The 19734-nt window shown below is 45.3% G+C and overlaps 2 protein-coding genes across 2 annotated transcripts in view; both read left to right on the top strand.

Moving 5' to 3' along the window:
- Nucleotides 1-5876: 5876 nt before the first annotated feature.
- The window catches only part of LOC135700042 (uncharacterized), a 105792-nt gene continuing 91934 nt past the window's right edge, over nt 5877-19734 (top strand). The window contains exon 1 of the mRNA XM_065220433.1: nt 5877-6581. The gene's annotated coding sequence lies outside the window, so the exon portion shown is untranslated. The remainder of the gene's footprint in view (nt 6582-19734) is intronic.
- LOC135700041 (uncharacterized) lies at nt 15605-16279 on the top strand. The gene has a single exon (XM_065220432.1). The coding sequence runs from the start codon at nt 15605-15607 to the stop codon at nt 16277-16279; it is 675 nt and encodes a 224-aa protein (XP_065076504.1).

The raw sequence follows: 19734 nt of genomic DNA on the forward strand, positions 1-19734 counted from the left end.
TCGCGACGTAGGTGGTCCATGTTGACGGCGTAGCATTCAGCCAGCTGAAAACCGTCGTCGAATCAACCCAGAGGAATGCTTTGCTGCTGGAGAGGTGCTACTTTAGACTTGGCTGTGCGAAGGGCTGCCTTGCACGATCCAGAATTGTCTGCCGATCGGATGTAGCAGCACGCGCCGTATGCGTGCTGAGAAGCGTCCGAGAAGAAATGGTATTGAACGAATGCTGGTTTTGCTGATAGGATATAGCGCGTGATCCGTAGGTCGTTCAGAAGCTGTAATTGCTATGCATAATTATGCCAACGGTCCTTTATTGACATTGGAAGCTCTTCGTCCCAGATCCAGCTTCTTCCGCTGTCATCCTTCAACGTCCAGAGGGCTTGCATAAACATTTTAGCGGAGATAACGACTGGACCTAGTAAACCAAGGGGATCAAAGAGGCGAGCAATCTGTCATAATGCTTTTCGCTTAGTTAGTGAAGCATCAAATGAGTCAGGTGGCAGCTCAATGCGGTACTTCAGCTGATCTGACGCAGGTTCCCAATGAAGACTTAACGACTTGATGGATTGGTCATGATCCAGTTCAATGGAGGTCTTTAGTGCTCGATTTTCTGGAGCGATACCTTCCAGAACAGCTTCTTCGTTAGATGCCCACTTTCGAAGTTCAAACCGAAGCCTTTCGCCAGGTGTGCTTCTAGCTGCTGACGGAGCTTAGTTGCTTCTTGGACGCTGCTAGCCCCCGAGTAAAGATCGTCCACGTAGAAGTCCTTACGTAAGACTTCGGATGCTCCTGAAAAGCTATCCTGTTCGTCATCTGCAAGTTGCAAGAGAACACGAGTAGCGAGAAAGGGTGCGCTTGCAGTGCCATAAGTTACAGTTAGCAGCTCATAGGTACCTAGTGGTAGCTCCGATGATGTTGTCCAAACAATTCGTAGAAGCGGAGTGTCTTGTTCGTCTACCAGTACTTGTCGGTACATCTGCTTGGCGTCAGCAATGACCATTATTCGACGGATTTGGGAGCGCATGATGATCGACCGAAACACTTGCTGCACGGTTGCGCCTACCATGAGTGCGTCGTTGAGCGATGGTACCTCTGGAGTCCTGCATGATGCGTCGAAGACCACTCGCAGCTTCGTAGTAGTGTTCTCTTCTCGAACTACAGCGTGGTGAGGCATATGATAGCATGGAGATGGTGGCGACTGTCGACTGCTTCATGTGGCCCAAAGCAAGGTATTCGTCCATGAAGTCACGGTATTGCTGCGCTATGCCTGGGTTACGAATAAGTCGACCTTTCAGCATTCTAAAAAGACGGACGGCAGTAGAACGGGTGTCGCCAAGGATATTTTTGTGCGTTGAGATTTAATGACTTGCTAGAGTGATTCGGTAATGAAGCAACATTCACTACCGGAGTCGAGAAGCGCTCTGGCAACATGTTCAGTGCCGTTGTCGTCCATTAGTTTAACGACTGCGGTAGCCAAAAGCACACCCTTTCGTGCTTGACCGGTGCTTGCATGGCTTGCATGTCCGGTGACGGTAGCGGATACAGATGCTTTCGGCTGTTCGAGTTTCGCAGAGGATGTTGTGGCTTTTGATTGAGGACTTGGTTCCCTGGCAGAATTCATCCCGGAGCAGAGCTGTGTGTGTGACGACTTCGACACTTTCGGCAGGAACTGCCTGACGAACACTCTCGAGCTTGGTGACCCGTGCGCAGGCAGTTGAGGCATAGTTGATGGCCGCGAACTTCCTTTTCCTTCGCTTCGACGTCGAGTTTCGAGAACAGCTGGCACATATAGAGTGGGTGATGATCAGAACACACGACGCATTTCCGGCCAGTGTGAACTTGAATGGCCCCATGACTAGCAACGACACGTTGACTGGACCTTTTCATCTGTTGAGTAGATGCTGGAGTGTCGAAAGCTTTTCCCTGGATCGTTTGCAGAACAGTCACTCTTCGCTGGATGAAGGATGTCAGATCCTTGAACGTCACGTCTGGTTTAGTTGAAGATAATTCCTCCCAGTCCCTCCGAGTTGTGGGATCTATGTGGACACTGAGCATACGGATCAGAATGGAGTCGCAAAACTTGGTTCTCTCACCGAGCTGCTTCAACACCTTCACGTTGGCTTCGAAGCTCTCTACCAGCAGATGTAAATCGACCCCAGGATTCGCGTTTCAGAGTACCGACTTCGAAAAGAGCGTCGAGGTGCGATTGTTTCAGACGCGAAGGGTTTTGATAATGCTCAACCAGCAGATTCCAAGCCACATGGTAGTTATTGGCACGCTTGAATCAGTTTTAAGGCCTCTCCAGCCAGAGAGGAACGAAGGTAGTAAAACTTCTGAATGTTAGATAATTCGACAGAAGGGTGAACCAGAGAGACATACAGATCATGGAAATTCAACCAGGTGTCGATGTTTCCACTGAACGTAGGAAATTTTATGTCATGTGAGTGCACATTCGACGACGAACCATGGAATTGTTTTTTTTTTTTTTTTTTTTTTATAGTTACTTTAACACTCGTGGGTCATTCGTGACTTGTCCGGGGGTGAGATTTGAACTCGTGACTTTGGCGTGAGAGATATGGATGTTAACCACTACGCCGGGGTCGCCCCCCAATACCATGGAATTGTGACCTTGAAGAGGAAGACGTAGTCATAGACGTCGATAGCAAAGATTTATTTTTGGATAGCAAAAGACTTTCACTCGGTAGTAGGCAGTTTCAAAGTCGATCCGTTCTTTAAGGTGCTCGTCGATAGTCTCACCGACGGATTTGAGCTCCGATTGAGTGCTCTGAAAATCGGTCCACACCTTGTTGAGGTTCTCAAGGTGTACCGGTATCTCGAAGGCATCCCTTTCTTCCTGTTGATTGTTAACGAACGTCTTGATCAGGTTGAATGAGACGGTGGGTGTCCACAATGAAATTGCCACACTATGAAATTGCTCTAACTTTTTAACCGTTGGGTAGAATTTAATGAAAATTTGGGTGGATTTAGTTCATAGTGCATTATTTATATCCTGCAAGTTTTAAAGTCCTGTGATCAAAACTCGCGGAAATGGAGTCGAAAGAACAGCTCGTGCGTGATAAAATCTTGCGCATTCATCACGAGAACAAGGATCTCTCGCATCGTTCCATCGCTAAAACGTTGGGAATCGCGAATTCCACGGTGTCGCGAGTGATTAAGCGGTTCGAGGAACGGTTGACCATCGATCGGAAGCCCAGAAGTGAAGGAAAAAGTATTCCGTACAACACCAAAAATCACAACCGCGTAGTTGGGGCCTTCAACCGAAATCCGAACGCCTCCGTTAGGGATGTGGCTAAGAATCTGCACCTAAGCCGAAGTTTTGTCCAGAAGGCCAAAACTAAGGCTGGGCTTCGAACGTTCAAGGTACAAAAGGCCTCTAATCGCGACGAGAAGCAGAACAAGTCCGCCAAAACCCGTGCCAGGAAATTGTACCTCAACATGCTGACGAAAGTTGAATGCTGCATCATGGACGACGAAACATATGTGAAGGCCGACAGATCCCCGGCAACCTGTTTTTCACGGCCAAGGATAAGTTCAGCGTTCCGGAGCATGTCCGCACTCAGAAGATGTCCAAATTTGCGAAGAAATTCCTGGTTTGGCAAGCCATCTGCACGTGCGGGAAGCGGAGTGCACCTTTCGTGACCCAGGACACGATGAACGGACAGGTGTACATAAAAGAGTGCCTCCAGAAGCGGCTGCTTCCTCTCCTGAAGGCCCACAACGTCCCAACAATCTTCTGGCCGGATTTGGCTTCATGCCACTACTCCAAGGACGTGCTGAAGTGGTATGCGGACAATAAGGTCCATTTCGTGCCGAAAATGTTCAACCCTCCCAACACTCCGGAGCTCCGCCCCATCGAGAAGTACTGGGCGATTATGAAGCAGCACCTTCTTAAACGACCTAAGGTAGTGAAGACAGTCGAGGAACTGAAGAAAGTATGGGTTTACATGCAAAAAACGGTTGATTCACAGGTTGTGCAGAATCTTATGGCCGGGGTTAAGGCCAAGGTGCGGGCGTTTGCGTATGGACTGTAAATAAAATACGAGTAAAATGGTAAAATGAAGTTTAATAGTTATTTCTCAATCCCTGAAAATTTGATGGCAATCGGATGAAAACTCGAATTTTGCGAATCAATTTTGTGTGTGGCAATTTCATCGTGGACACCCTTTAGGCTCTTCAGCTTGGTCTTCAATCCCTTGATGCGACGTTCCGTTGACATGATGAACGGCGACAGTGGTCTGCAAAGCGAAAGACTGCGCAGATCACACGAGAAAGAGTAGAGGAAATAGGAAACCTAATTACCTTTGAAAAGGCAAACTGTGCCTTGTATAGCTATTCAATTTGCGAAAGTGATGGCGTGTTCCAACGCTACTTCGCGATTGTTCCACGGGCTATGATGGCGGACCGTGCGCTAGGTGTTTTGTAGTAGCGATGGTGGTTGTCTCACAACGGACAGTTACCGGAACGGACGGAGTTCGACGGCCGTGATCCGGTTCGAAGGATCATATAATTTTAATGACTCTTCTCTACTGGTTCACTAGCGGGTACACTTGAAGATAATGATAATGATGGGGGTCGTGTTGTCACTTTTACTGATAATGAAAACAATCTTGGATCGGCTTTTATAACAGGTCGTCTTCTGTTTGGTTCGCGGGAAGAGTTGAATCGCAAATTCCCGAAGGGAGCCATTGTCGATGAACGGGATGGTTGGTGCTGACATGCTGCAACTATTCACACCTAGGTGCCGTGAAGATGCTATTTTCGTGAGGCGAACAAGTAGTTTCTAAGAAATTATATATTTTATAAACAAATTTAAGCCACGTAGACCTTGATACACCCTGTCTACCTCTCCGTAGACTAGCGTAGATGTTTTGCCACTCCTCCCTCCCACTATAATGAACGGCCTTAAAGCTCTCTGGCTTCCGACTTTTTCCAGAAGTTTCTTCCCATCTACCTTAGGAACATTCTTCCAGCGTTTCCAGAAAGATTCTAACCTCTTCGCTAGAAGGTTCAAATAAATTTCTACCGGATGTATCTATCGAATTCTCCCACAAGTTTCTACCGTCCACCTCTGGAAGTTTCTCCATAATCCATTCTCCGTAGAAGTTTTGGGCGGATTTTCCGAGCTCATGGAAATGGCCACTCCTGGTATTTGCTTCCGATTTGCGAAACTTTTTCGACAACTGTTTTTTTTTTTTTTTTTTTTGCCAGAAGTTTCTCAATATTTGTCTTGGAAGTTTCCCGGGATGTTTTTCCAACTTTCGTTAGAAATTCTTTATTCTTTCGCTGGATGTATTTTCGGTTTCCTTCAGAAGCTAATTCAAACGTTCCCTGAAAATTTCTACCGACTTTTCTTGGAAACTAAATTTTTCCATCTTAGTCCAAAGAGTTGAATTTTCGCCTTCACTAACAGCACACATTTACAATTTAAACCGATTTTTTTTAAACATTTGATACCGATAGGCTTGAAAACAATCTGGCAACGCTGCAGGAAGCACCAAACTTTACAGCTCTTTTACAATCGCTCTCCTCTCACGATGCTATTTTCTGCTCCCATACGCTACATCACTTCTCTTCACCGAGCATATCCTCTCTTGTGTGTGCAGCTGATAGCATTCTCCGCTGTCAAATACGAACGCAATCGAACGAACGAAGTGCACTGTATATGTATACGCATATTATGCTTGCCTTCCACTACCAGTAAACTACACCAAACAACAAACTGCTGGAAATTCTCATTCTCACCACGGCGGCTCCACATGTGGTGGATATACATCGGAGAGACAGTCCGCGTCTTTCTCAGCAGAAGCCGGAGCGCGTCGTCGTCGTCGTCGTCAGTACAAGTGAGTAAGTGCGAGTGTACGGCATCACGAAGACCACGTCCGATCCCCCGACGACAACTGCAAAACAATCTTGCAATCTATTCTGTGTGGAGACCTGCTCACGCGTTGAAGGGTTCCCCCACAGTAGTGCAGTGTAGTAGAAGAAGGGTCCGTTTGGTTTTGACAAAGTGAAAAAAATTGGAAAAATTCAACTCCCTTCCCCCCCCCTTGCAAATCGTGGTCGTGCCGCGCGTGTTCGATCCGAAGTTTCCGTGGAAACGGGGTGCAAATTCTCAGGTTACTTCTTGTGGTGGAGCAAGAGTTTTCGATTGAAAATCGAATTCAATCGTGGCGGTGCCTTCCTCGCTGTGGGGATGTGAGTGATCTATTGCTGGTGGAAAAATAGGTTGGAAATAGTGAATTGCGCTTCCCCACCCGTCCGCTCGAAGAGTGCAGGAGTGAAGAGTTTGTTGTTTGTGGTTGCAGTTAACACAGTGTGTATTTTTGGGAAGATTGCTTATCGGTTTCGTGTTTTTTTGGTGTGATCAGTGTAAGTGTCTTGGTGTGAAGAGAAGGAGGCAAACGTAAGTGCAAGAAGGGTGGTGTGTATGCACATCAGTGATAAGAAGGAAGAAATTGTCAGCGAGAAATAGAATAAACAGAGGAGATTGTGTATTTCCTGTCGACGAAGCAGTTCAGCAAACGTCAAGGAGCGAAGTCGTCGTCATCATTGGAGCAAACCGTGTGAGTTTTCTATTGATCGAATCGAGTGATTAAGATCGTTTTCGCTTTTGCATCATTTGCACCATCTGTCCCATCCCATTTCTGTTGGTTTCTCCCAATTTTGGCGAAATTTTCTTCGGGATGAGAAACACGGCGATAGTCGTCACTCACAACAATAACAGCCAAACAAAGGGGGAAAAGTTTGCGCTCCTATAGGTGCAAGTTGGGAAAAATCGATTTTCCAATGTCCTCTATTCTTATCCTTGCCCATAGAGCGATGGTGATCTAAGCGTCGTCGCCGAGAAGGCAAACAATGTGCGTAATAGTGTCGGTCGCGGGGCAGCTAGGGAGACTTTGACATACCGACCCTACTCCTAGAGCGGAACAAGTTGATCAATTACTGCGGTAAGGAACGGCGTCTACTGCATCATGTAAATGTACGCGGAAGCAAGTGTTCCTTCCATTTCGCGTAAAGAAATGCACAACACATAAAAAACAGGGTGCAGCTCCCGATCTACGAGGAAAGAGCTGCAGTTCTAACAATAGACCACACCGACTGCCTGTAACAACTGTTCTGCAGCTGTGCACCGAATGATGCAAGGTTTCTGCAAATGGGAGGTGGTTGCGTTGTAAATTACTTTGTAACGAAAAGAAATATGTTTCAGGATTGAAATTCTGTTGTTGTCATGTATTACAACCAAAAACATGACTATTTGACCACCATTTTTTTTGGTAAAACCAAATCACCTTGGCTTCCAAGAAAGGAAACCGGGAACGAAGGGTTTCCTCCATTTCTCGCAGAGCACACACCGTGTAACATAAATATGGAATATGGCCCATCTCATCTACACACAACCGTGACTGACTGACTGGCTCTGACTGTCGGTGATGAGTTACTGTTCTTGCTTGTTCCCTGCGAAAAAAGTAAACAACGCGGAACCAATGTGTACATATAGAGAGGTACGCACTTACACATGTGCGTTTTTACTGGAAGCTTGAAGCGGCACCAGCCCGGCACGGATTCGGCTGTGGTGGATTGTTCGACGCGATGGAAATCAAAGGCCTTGATGAGAGGAAGAAGAACCTTCCAAAAGGTAACAAACAAAGTTTTTTTTTTTTCGATTGCAGATCCAAAGTTAGATTCGATTGATGTGTGAGCTGCGATGTGAGATGGAGCAGAAGTTCCGATGCAGCAGCAGAAGGCAAATTTTCTACCGAAATGCGGGTAGTGGGAGACAGAAATAGCTCGAGTCGAGTTGCTACTTTTTTTTCCAGTTCAAGACTCAATTATGTACCACACCAACTGGATTGGATGTGGTGGAGGCTCTACTCCTTACACCGCGCCCCTCCCTCGCGCCCAGTATTACGTAATTTACGCAATATGGGGGCTCCGGTGGTTTGTGCTTGAAGTGGTTGATGAATGGGATATATCTTTCGGAGAGAATGGGGACCGCATGGGGAGGAAGCAGAAGGTCAATTAAAGGCGCTCTCGACGACGGCAAAAGGCATCATCGATTAAAGATGAGTCATTGAGGGCGGGGAAATGCGATTAATGCTGTAACCTGGTAACGTTTCGATTGATTGATGAATCAGTATTTATCGGTGAATTAATTTGTGATTGGTGACTTTTCGAAAAAATATGGTATTTTGATGGCAACCACCCGGAAAAAAAAACCTGGATTTATCAGGGAATTTGACCATTAATTAGGGAAGTTTTAGGTGCTTAGCTGAAGTAATTGGAACTGCCCTAAGGATCTCAGAACTTTAATAGTTGTCCTGATGTTAATTGAACTGTCTTCAAGTTCTTTGAACGAGCTTGAAGCTCCCAAAAGATTTCCCGAAGTTTTCGGTATTTTCTTGAAGCTTGTGGAATTTTCTTTAGAATTTCTAAACTTCCCTGGAGTTTCTTAAATTTCTTAAAATCTGAACTTCTTCAACGCTTCAACAGAATTCCTGAAATTCATGGAACATCCCTGACAACCACGAAAATTTCTTAGAATGTTTCGAACAATGCCGAAATTCATGGAATATTTCATAATTCCTCGGAACCTCTATAAACTTCCTGCAAGTAATTAATGGAACTGCTCTGAAGTTCTCTGATCTTCCTCGAAATACTCGGAACTTCCCTGAAAATATATTTTTGTGGTTATCATTATAGTCACTTTAACGCACTTTAGGTCATTCCCCAAGTAACATTGCAAGTTTTATCGAGGTTTTAAAGCATTTTACAACGCTAAATCATGTTCTACCGAACCCTAATAACACCGAGATTGTTACTTGGGTTGAGATTTGTCCGGGGATGAGCACTTCCCTGAAAATAATGAACCTGCTTGAAAATCATTATCGAATCGAATCGAACTGGATGACCTGAAAATTTGCTGTGCATACCTCGAAGTCGAAGATCTTTGAGATTCAGTTGAGCCTTCGAAGAAGGACGATGGTATTCTTGAACTCGTCGTTCCAGTAAAAGACAGAAAGGCCAGAGGGAAAATGATTCTATTCCTAGAGCCGGCCAATTGCTACCACGTTCGGGCAGTTTGGCAGAAGCTATGCGACGCGTTTGAGGAAACTGGACTGTTACCGGTTGGTACCATTTGATTCAGTTGGTGTAAGAGCAGGGTCAGTGTTTGCTGAAGCGATGGCGTCTCCATCTGCGGAATAGTGGAAGAGAGCGATATCCGATGAACTGCAGTTAATCAAGCAGAACGATACCTGGACGTTAGTGGACCTCCCATCAGGACGAAAAGCAGTTGGCAGTAAGTGGGTGTTCAAGATCAAGCGTGATGCAGCAGGAGAGATTCAACGGTTTAAAGCTCGTTAAGTCGCTCAAGTATTCAGCGAACAGTACGGGAGCGATTACGATGAGGTGTTCGCTCTAGAGGTACTCCAAGCTACCAAAGTCGAGGGGTCGTTACCAAGTAGATTCCTGACGTTCTCCGGCAGTCCGTGTTGTTCGCGTAGCCTCTTTAAATCCGGGCAGATACACAGCACCAGGTTGAAGGTGGGGCGTACCGTGTAATGGCTTCTATCCATAGGTGACCGCTTCGGCTTCCAGCGCCTGTATGACACTGTGTGAGTCCGTTAGCACAAGCAGCGGTTGATCTGTCGGAGTGATTCTGCGGAAAATACGGAACACTCCTCTGGTAGACTTTGACTTCTTGCAGTGCCGCCCCGAGAAGGTCTGCAACAGAACGCCTCAGCGCTGTAGAGTTACCTCCGGCTTGGAATCCTCTCTTAATCCGCTTATCTATTTTGACAACGTTTGATTGCCAACTCTTCTCACCGTGCCAGGGGACCGTGGCCACCGGGGGAGTTCAAGGTTGGCATCAGTGTTCCCTATCGTTCCCGGATGTTTTAGCGGCGTGGGCAGCGGCTTTCGTAGCAATGGTTGCAGTAGATCGATAGCGGAAAGGGATGATAGGAATCCACACATGCGGCATACGCAGACTTGAAAGAGAGAAGACTGGATACAATGCGTACGTAGGTATTGTATACCGGAGCGAGGATGCGGTTGAGCTTCTCGGTGGCCACCCAAATAAAAAATTTTGTTTTATGAGGGTTCTGTAGACCATGATTTAGACTTGTAGAATGCTATAAAAGCGCGATAAAACCTGCAATGTTACTTGGGTAAGCAGGTAATTTCGAGGCCGTAGAAAAGTCGACTGTCAATAACAGCCCGGGCGGCACGAAGGTGGATCTCACGGTTGCTGGAGCAGTGCGGGCGAGAGATTTTCCTGACGATGGTGATGCAGCTACGACAGTTTCGGGTGCGATCCTGAACTACCCCCAGAACACGTGCTGTTTTCTTGAGCGGAATTGGATGGTCTTGGATGGTGATCGGTGGTCTCCGAATCTGATGGCCCGTACACAGCGCGGAGAGCTTTAGACCAACCGAAAACGCCTTACAAGTAACAATTTTGGTTTTATGAGGGTTCTGTAGACTATGATTTAGACTTGTAGAATGCTATAAAACCGCGATAAAACCTTCAATGTTACTTGGGCTACCTTCTGACGGCGGAGACCGCTGCTTGGGCTATATTCCTGGTCCGCTTAGTCATTCGTCCCGTTACGACGATGAGTATGGCAGTCGGCTGAACACCCCGTTCTGTGCCACCAGGAATAGCGTTACCGCAGTTTCCTCGGGGAACCGATCCGAGCGAGTGTTCCCGACAGTCACCTTGAAGGACGATCAAAGAGGAAATGTGTCATGAGCTGCCTGCTGACGCCGCGTGTCCACGTCCTGTTGAACACCTTTGAAATATCAAAGGAGACTAACTGAACAATGTGACCGTTTTCCTGGGCTTCCTTAAGTACTTTCCCGAGAACCGAAAAGTAAGTAGAGGAGCTGTATTCGTCAAGGAACTACCTGAGACGACGATTTACCATTCTCTCCAACACTTTGGCCGCGCAGTAAGTGAGCGCAATCGGCCTAAAGGAGAAGACTTCTTCGCTCGCCACGTTATTCTTCAGAATGGGCACTACCAAGCTTTGTTTCCAGCGGTCCGGGTACGAGTCGGTGAGCCAAAGATCGTTGAAGAGGGTGAGTAGCCGCATTTTTCCGTACTTGTGGAGGGTTTGACGCGCTGGACGAATACACTGTCGTAGTCACTGACAGCAGACAAACCGGCGAAATAGTTCCCTAACTCGTCGGCGATGTCCTTCGGTTCTGAGATCGTGGTGCCATGAGCTTGGATAGGAATAGACCGCCGCTTGCCGCTAAGAGCGTTGACGCTAATCCACATGTCTCTCGACGATTGAGATTCATCGATTGAATCCAGGAAATCCATCCAGCTGGATCGCTTCGCATCACGGATCACCTGCTTGCACGAGAGATGGCGTTTTCAATAACACTTCAGCGCTTCCTCCCTACCAGGATCATCTAAGGCGAGGCGCTTAAACCGGCGTAACACTTTGCGCCGTGCTTTCACCGCACATTCCACCAACGTAGGGCTTCCGCCCGGATACTCTACCAGTCTTTGACATCGATACTGTTGCAGCTTCGTAGATAACATGCGAGAAGCGGGAGATGTCGTTCGGATCGTGATGCCGAAAAAGAGCGTTGGATTTCTCCCTGAAGGTTTCAGAGTCGGCTTCCTCGTAGCGCCTCCGACTCGTTGAAGGGACCGCAGCTACGGAAACTGCGCTATTTGGCGTGGATTTGCTCAGCCTCAAAAAGGCCTAGGACGGTTTCCCAACACAATTATACAGGCTTATTCCAAGGGGCTACCAGAGGTTATCCATTTAACTTCCAGGGTAATTTCCGGTAAATCCCAGTAAAGTCATTCTGGGTATGATTTTAAAAATTCTCGGAAGATCCCAAGGAAGCATCCTAGATACTCTTTAGAACTGAAATCTTCAGAGACAGACTTGTAGCAGTCAAAACTGTATTGTTCAGGAAAAATTCCTAAAATTGATTGTCAAGATCAAATTCAGTCAAAGGAAGCTTGGTTGGATTCTCCGGGGACATTTCCTAATAGAATTTCGCATGCCCTAATCCTGGAGCTGCATTAAGAGTGAACTTAGCCATGCTCTAGAAATGCTCGATAGGATAACCCTTAAGACAGTTAGGAGAAATCTATGATCGAAGCAAGATCTAATCCAAACAGAAGACTCTTGATTGAAATATAGCGAACACTTCCTGGACATTCTTCTGATAGAATTTGGAATATGAAAGCCCTAATCCTATAGACACTTCAAGGGCAGGCTTGAGACTGAAGTCAGGCATTCTCTTGAAGTGCTCGAGTGAACTGTTCTGAAGACTATTAGGAGAAATCTATGCTGGAACCAACGCAAATCTAGGTTGAAATCAAGACGGGAGAAATGGAACCAGGTGAAATCCAGGCTACAAAGTCTAGGCTGAAATGTTGAGGGCATCTCCGGGGACATTTGTCGCTAGCATTTTGAGGGTAAAAATTCTAATCCTATGGGAGACTGAACTCAACCATTCTGTAGGAATGGAGTGCTCTTTGAAGAAATTGACAAGTTGGACCAGAGTAAGGTTAAGGATTGAGGAATTTTAAAAACTACAAGGGACAGTCCAATGGAGTTTTATGAACTGTTAACGCCACACGATTCTTTGCGAAACCGTTCTCTTATATAGTGACTGCTGGTTAGCTTTAGTTAGGCCGAATAATGGTAACTACAGTATATTAAAGTCTCGGGGTAGGAATGCTTGTTTGTGATTAATTGATTCTTTGATTTACACGATGTTTTAGACGATACTTGACGTTGCCCAATGTTTCAAAAGTATATTGCTGGAAATCAATAGTTTTAACTATTCGACTCGATACGTAGAGAAAATTCCGTTTGATTGATGTAAACATATTGAAAATGTATCTTGAAATATCCGAGTTATAATCGCCCAGAACCTGACCACTTTTCGTTACACGTTCATTTTTCGTATTCGCAAAGTGTACTCCCATATAGAAAACAAACACGTAGTCCTACGTAAAAAAGCTATAAGGGACAGCCCCCTATGGGGTTGTTCGCAATGGGAAATACGTGTTCTTATATAATAAATCTTATTTGTTAACTGCAGCAGGAGCTACTGTTTTGTGTAGGAATAGGAATTTGAACGGGGTTATCTCTGTTTATACTCTTTAGTTTAGCCCACAGTGGCTCACGAAGAGCTACTGATTCCGATCAATACCTGTGCGACTTCTTCCACCGTCTATTGATGCTCATGTATGCTGCATCTCGCTGCTTGCAGGCAGTCTTTCGTTGTGTACTGGAGAACACCACACTCATCACGCGGTGATTGAATAAACACCGTTTGGTGAGACCGCATGGAATTCAACTTTGAAATCTATGTTAGGGAAATCGCTTTCGGCAGACAATCGGTGATAATTTTAACATCATAGCAACAGATTCGTGCAATTTTCAATAATGACATTTTGAAAAATGATAAAGTCTTAAATTTAACAGATGCGTAGAAATATTTCTGATCGATTGGTGATAAAATTATTTAAATTGGTCCAGGGGCAGCTGAGTTATTAACGTTCAAAATCTTTCATAATTTTGTTACATGTTCCATTTTTGGTTTTCACAAAGTGTACCCCCATATAAAAATCACAGACGTAGTCCATCATCAGTGATAAGAGACAACCCTGAAGACTCTTGGGAGAAATCTATAATGGAACTAGGCCAAATCTAGACAACAAACTCTAGGTTGTAATGTTGAGGGCATCTCCGGGGACATTGGCCGTTATAATAAAGTTCTAGATCGACTCAAGATCTACTAATCCTATGGGACATTCATGGATAGGCTTGAGATAGGACTCAGCCATTCTGTACAAACTTAAGTGTGTAGAAGTGCCCTGAAGGGGAAAGTCCTCAACGCTTTTTTGTGAAATCCAGAGCTGCGGAGTCAGATCAAAGGCCAATTAGAAGACTGAGGAATTTTTGAAATACCAGGTGCCAAAATCAGTGATAAAATGTTGGATGGAATTCCTTTGAACGGAATGAAACTTTGTAGGTACGTCAGAAGAAGAAAAGGGAGGCTCCTTGCAGATCTTTGGAGTCCCATGGGAAGAACTAGTAAACGCACAAGGTACGCGAAAGAAGACCATGGAACTCAATTCTAGCTCAGTAGGTATTTAAATGACTTCTATGGGTAGTTCTTCGAGAAGAAAAAAGTTTGAACGAAGTTCAGAACAACCCTTAGGATCTCCAGGATCAGAATCAAAGAATTGAACTGCTAGTCGGCCTTGCGATGAAGTAATAAAAGAACTTCCACACGAAATTCAGAAGACCTCAACGATCTAGAAAGTGCCCGTAAATAGTAGTTTCGGGCGAACTCTCGCAAAAACTTCTTGGCAGAAGTTTGAAGATTTGTTGAATAGTATCCTCAAGTTCGAATGATTGTTTTGCAAAATTTACCAAGCAGTTTGTAAAACTCTGAAGAAATCGCTTCACGAGCTTAGACTCCAAGAAAAGATCTTGAGGACAACTAGGTATTTTTTGATGCTTCTTAAAATAAGATCATAGAACTCAATAGACTTTTACGGGCAGTTCTGGAATAGAAAAGTTTAGGATTTTCGGCAGAACCAGAGAAAGTTCTTTCATGAAACCCCAAGGTGAAGCCCGATGGAGTCATGGGAAAACTTCTACTGTAAATTCAGAACACCAAGAGGATTTCTGCTAGCGAATCTCTCGAATAAGACGTCACGAAAACTTCTTCCTGTAAACTGCTAATACATTTTTGGGCCAATTTTCGACAAATTATGAGGTAGATTCACGAGTTCACGAGTTCGCCTATAAGAGCTATACTGCTTTTTTCAACTCGCAGAGTTTGCATAGAACTCCAAACCCCAAAGGAGTCTCAAAAACGGAGTGTTTTAGTGGGACTTCAATGAAATGTTGGAGAAACTCTCGCAAGAAGATTCATGCTTCCAGAAAAAGGTTGAATTCCTCCAAGTTCTCTCTCAATGCAATTCAAACGAAGATCCTCGGATGCTTAAATCAGGAAAGGGTCGAAGGATGTTGAAACACAGTTCCCAAATAGAACTCTCCTAAGGAAATTCAGAGGAAATGGTTTAGGTCACTTCTGGGGAAGTCTAGGGGCTCCTTAGAAACCTTTGGATTTCCAGAGACGCACGGGTATCCTGTCAAGGTACTTGAAATAACTCAATCCTTACTCAGTAGAGGTTTAAAGGGCGTCTACGGGCAGTTATTGAATAGGACAGTTGATAAAGGTCTCCAAAACTAAGTGAATGTAGTCCACGAAGCCTCTTAGGACCTCCAGAACCAATGAACGTCCACTAAACGGTTAGCTAGTCACTCGGAAGAACTTCCACGGTAAGCTCAGAGGGCTTCTGCTCTGGTGCTCGGTTTGTGCATGGTGGATATCCTTCTTCGTCCACGTCATGTCGAAGAAACTCAAGACTCTGTTACGCAGTAGGGACAACGTTGCTGACTTTGTGATCCGCTTGGAAAGCTATCTGAACAACACCAAGGAGTTCAACGTGCAACAAGTCAAGATATGTCTGGAGAAACTTGAAGCGAAGTGGACTGAATTCGAGGAACTTTAGAACAATATTGAGGGCATGGAGAAGTCCGAGGAGAACATGAAGGAGCACCAGCAGCTGAGGGCAGAATTCGAGGACAAGTACTTTGAGGTAAGGGCAGGGTCGGCGAGTAAATTACCACAACAGTATGCAACACAAAACACAGTTCCTATTAACACCTCTCATGTGCAAGCTTCCGTACAACTTCCTCAAATCAATCTACCTGAGTTCGATGGTAATGTCCAAAACTGGATTCCATTCCACGATACGTTTGTTGCCTTGATCGATTCCTCTACAGAGTTGAACAACATACAGAAGTTCCACTACTTGCGCGCTTCACTCAAGGTTGATGCTTTGAAGCTGATTGATTCCTATTCGATGAGCGAGGCTAACTATAGGGTTGCTTGGGATGGTTTGGTCTCACGGTTCTTCAACAACTACCTTCTCAAGAAGCGGCATTTGAATGCGTTGTTTGAGTGTCCAAGAATGAAGAAGGAGTCAGCGGCAACATTGCACGATTGTTTCGAACGAAACGCTAAAATTTTGGACCAACTAGGAGAGAAGTCGAACGGTTGGGGAGCGATGCTAGTTCACTTAATGGTCTCGAAGCTCGACGAGGTGACTCAGAAGCGGTGGGAGGAGAATGTTACGTCTGAAGAGAGTTTCTGTGGATCAACATATCTTCGATCCCATTGGTTCATGGACCAACAATAGTTTCAAATCTCGTCCATCGAAGGTTTCGGTCAGCTCGGCGACCGAAAGGGTTCCATCGGATTGCTTCGCATGTAGCGATAAACACTGGATCAGTCGGTGTCCAACTATTGCTAAACTTCCGATTGACAAAAAGCTGCAGCTAACCAACTCCAAGCGGCTCTGCAGTAACTGTCTAGGAAGAAATCATTTGGCTCGAGATTGTCCTTGAAAATTTCGGTGCAAGACTTGCTCAAAAAAACATCATTCACTGCTCCACCCTGGTTTTGCTGGTTCTGGTTCTGCTCCTACCCCAGCAGTGAATGACATCGAGGATTCACCTGTTCCATCAACATCGGGTGGTGCTTCGAACTCTGGTGGTTTGGATACTAGTTCGGCGGCATCAATTGCAATGAATCTGGCGATGGGACAGCCAAAATCGCACGTGTTTCTGCAAACGGTTCTGCTGAACGTCAAGGATATTTGGGGAAGGATTCATCTCGCAAGGGCACTTCTGGATGCTGGATCGCAAGCTAACCTGATGTTTGAAAATCTCTGCAACCTACTCCGGCTACCAAGGCGGGACAGGAAAATGGAAATTTCTGGTACAGGACGATCACGTAGTCACACAGCTTATGAAGTTTCCGCTACAATCGCTTCTCGGGTGCAAGATTTCTCAATGGCTCTGGATGTTCTGGTTGATGGAGCATGTTACCGATGATCAGCCTTCCGTTTCTCTTCCGTTGACTCAGTGGAAACCTCCTGCTAACATGGCACTAGCTGATCCGGAATTCTTCGTATCTGGTCCGATCGATCTGGTTTTGGGTGCTCAGTACTTTTACGACTTCCTCGTACGCGAATGGTGGCCGGCTTCAAGTTCGCAAATTCGACAGTACACTTCCAGTATTTGTCAGTACGATGTTCGGATGGGTAGCAATAGGCGAAACGAAATCCATGGATGAGGCGACGCACATCACTTGCCATGTAGCGATGGTGTATTCGTTAGACAAGGCTATTGAAAAATTCTGGACAGTGGAGTAGCTCGAGACTAAAAAACCATGTTCGCAAGAAGAAGAGGACTGTGAAGCACATTTCAAGAATACTGTTCGTTACCCTAAACGCATGGAATTTCACAACATGGTTGGAGAATCGAAGCAAGCGGCTTTACGACGATTTCTTCAAACAGAAAAACGGCTGGACCGTGACCTCAATCTACGCAAGCATGACGTGGATTTTATGCAGGAGTATTTGGACCTAGGGCACATGAAATGCATCGGTATGGCCAATGACGTTCGATCGGATGAAGACAAAATAGTCTGTTATCTTCCGCATCATCCGGTGTTTAAGGAATCTAGCTCGACCACAAAAGTACGGGTTGTCTTCGATGGGTCCGCGAAAACATCCACGAACTTTTCGCTCAACGACGCTCTGCTCTCTGGGCCCAATATTCAGGATGAACTGTGTTGCTCTAGTCGCTGATGTCGCGAAAATGTACCACCAGATTCGGAAACATGAGGACGACACTCCACTCCAGCGGATATTATGGAGATTCAATGCTTCGGAATCGCTTCAAGTGTATGAGCTGCAGACCGTCACCTACGGTTTGGCTCCATCGTCGTTTCTCGCTACGCAGGTGTTGAAGCAGTTGGCTCAGGACTTAGAAAACAAATACAAGCTTGCTGCCAGTGCTGTGCAAGACAATTTCTATATGGACGATTTTCTCTCTGGAGCCGAGTCTGTGGAAGAAGCCATCAAACTACAAAGGGAGGTATAATGATGGAAGAAGGAGGTCTTGAACTTCGAAAATGGTGCTCAAACAGAGTGGAAGTACTACACAACATGCCAACCGACTCGTTGGGAATGGAATCAACGCTGCATTTCGACGAACCGCAAAAAATCAAAACACTCGGAGTGGGGTGGGAGATAGGACCAGACCAGTTTTGCATCGAAGTTCAGCCACCTATCGACGACGGTTGTTGGACAAAACGGAAGATCTTTTCGGCTGTTGCAAAGCTCTACGACCCACTTGGATTGGTGTCTCCGGTCGTAGCAATTTTTTCTGATTGCAAGTAAATATATTATTGAAGCCACTTACCATTTTGTAGAAAACCACTTTTCCCTATAATTTGAAAAGCTTTTTGATCACCAAAACGTACAGAAAAAGGCAAATTTTAACAGCTGTTTACATTTGTTATCACCACTACGACAACAGCTTGGATTTCATTTTTTCGTTGAGAATACAAGGTGAACAATGCATTAACTCCTAAGTAACATTGATCGACTCTCTTCATCGACTTTCTCTTTCGTTAATAACTTGGGTACAGAACCGCTTCTTCAGATCAGTGCACGAAGATTTGCCGCACTCTTCCCTCTCCCGTAAATTTTGACAGTTTTGGGTGGTTTGTTTTGGCTCCTATTCGTTGCCATCTCTTTTACTCACAGACAAAATAATAGGACGCAAAAAGTGAGGTTAGGGACCGTGCACTGATCTATGTCGTAATATGACCGTGAGGATGAGAAGAGCAAGTCGACGAAGAGAACATGTCAATCTTATAGCGAATTCGTTTATTATTCAGTTCCAACCTGGATCGGGTATCAAGATTGGGCCTGCTTGTTTTCTGACAAACGTCAGTTTGATCGTTTGTTTTTAAAACCCAGCTCAGGTTGAGGTTCGCACTGACAAAAAGTTTGGTTTCGCACCGATAATAAACGAATTCGCTATTACTTTGGACCTAATGCATTGTTCAGCTTGAATAATGTTGTCTTTTCCAATCCGCAGCTCTCATTTAATTCATTTGAAATAAAAACAACACAGGGTCACAGCTGATGATAGCTAAAGATCATCACCCTGCCACGTGTTAGTAGCTCATGTAAACGAATAAAGCATGTCCACAAGGCCAGGCAGACTGTTTGTCTTGTATTCGGTTCGCTTTTACGACCCGAACCGGGCACACACACACCACATGACCCGCATAATTTGTTCCTTGCAAGATGCGTTGCAGACATCGTAAAATTCACTCGATTTGCTAACACGTATTCATGGGACAAATGGGACTAAAGGCTCACTGAGTCGAACTAAGGGATTATACAGCCTAAGATTGACGAGATCCGGATTATCGTAGTTTTCCCAGTCGCCGTATGAGTCGTTTCAAGAGTTTCAATCCTATTGTCATCATCGCACTGCCTCAATGACGCAATCATGGGACCCTTTTTCGGCGCCTGAGGCCGCATGACATTGAACTTTTATCCGCTTATGGCGTGCCTTTTCCTTTTTTTTTCTCCTTCATCAGCAAATCACATCCCCCGGCAATACAACCGTCATGATCATATTTCATTGTTTTGGGTACGAATTTCGTAAATACCGACCCTACATAGTCATTCGGGGGGGTATTTCGCTGTCGCAAGAAGTCAAAACACAACAAACGCATTAAAGCAACTTCGGCAGTCACCGAGCAACAACGGCGATACAATGACAGATA

The sequence above is a fragment of the Ochlerotatus camptorhynchus genome, unplaced genomic scaffold, assembly GCF_037179485.1.
Source record: "Ochlerotatus camptorhynchus isolate MF236.1 unplaced genomic scaffold, CSIRO-AGI_Acam_v1.1 ptg000125l, whole genome shotgun sequence".
In the NCBI taxonomy this organism is placed as follows: Eukaryota; Metazoa; Arthropoda; class Insecta; order Diptera; family Culicidae; genus Ochlerotatus; species Ochlerotatus camptorhynchus.

Excerpts from the sequence above, each read along its gene's own strand:
- LOC135700041 (XM_065220432.1), top strand. The coding sequence starts at position 15,605 with ATGGAGAAGTCCGAGGAGAACATGAAGGAGCACCAGCAGCTGAGGGCA.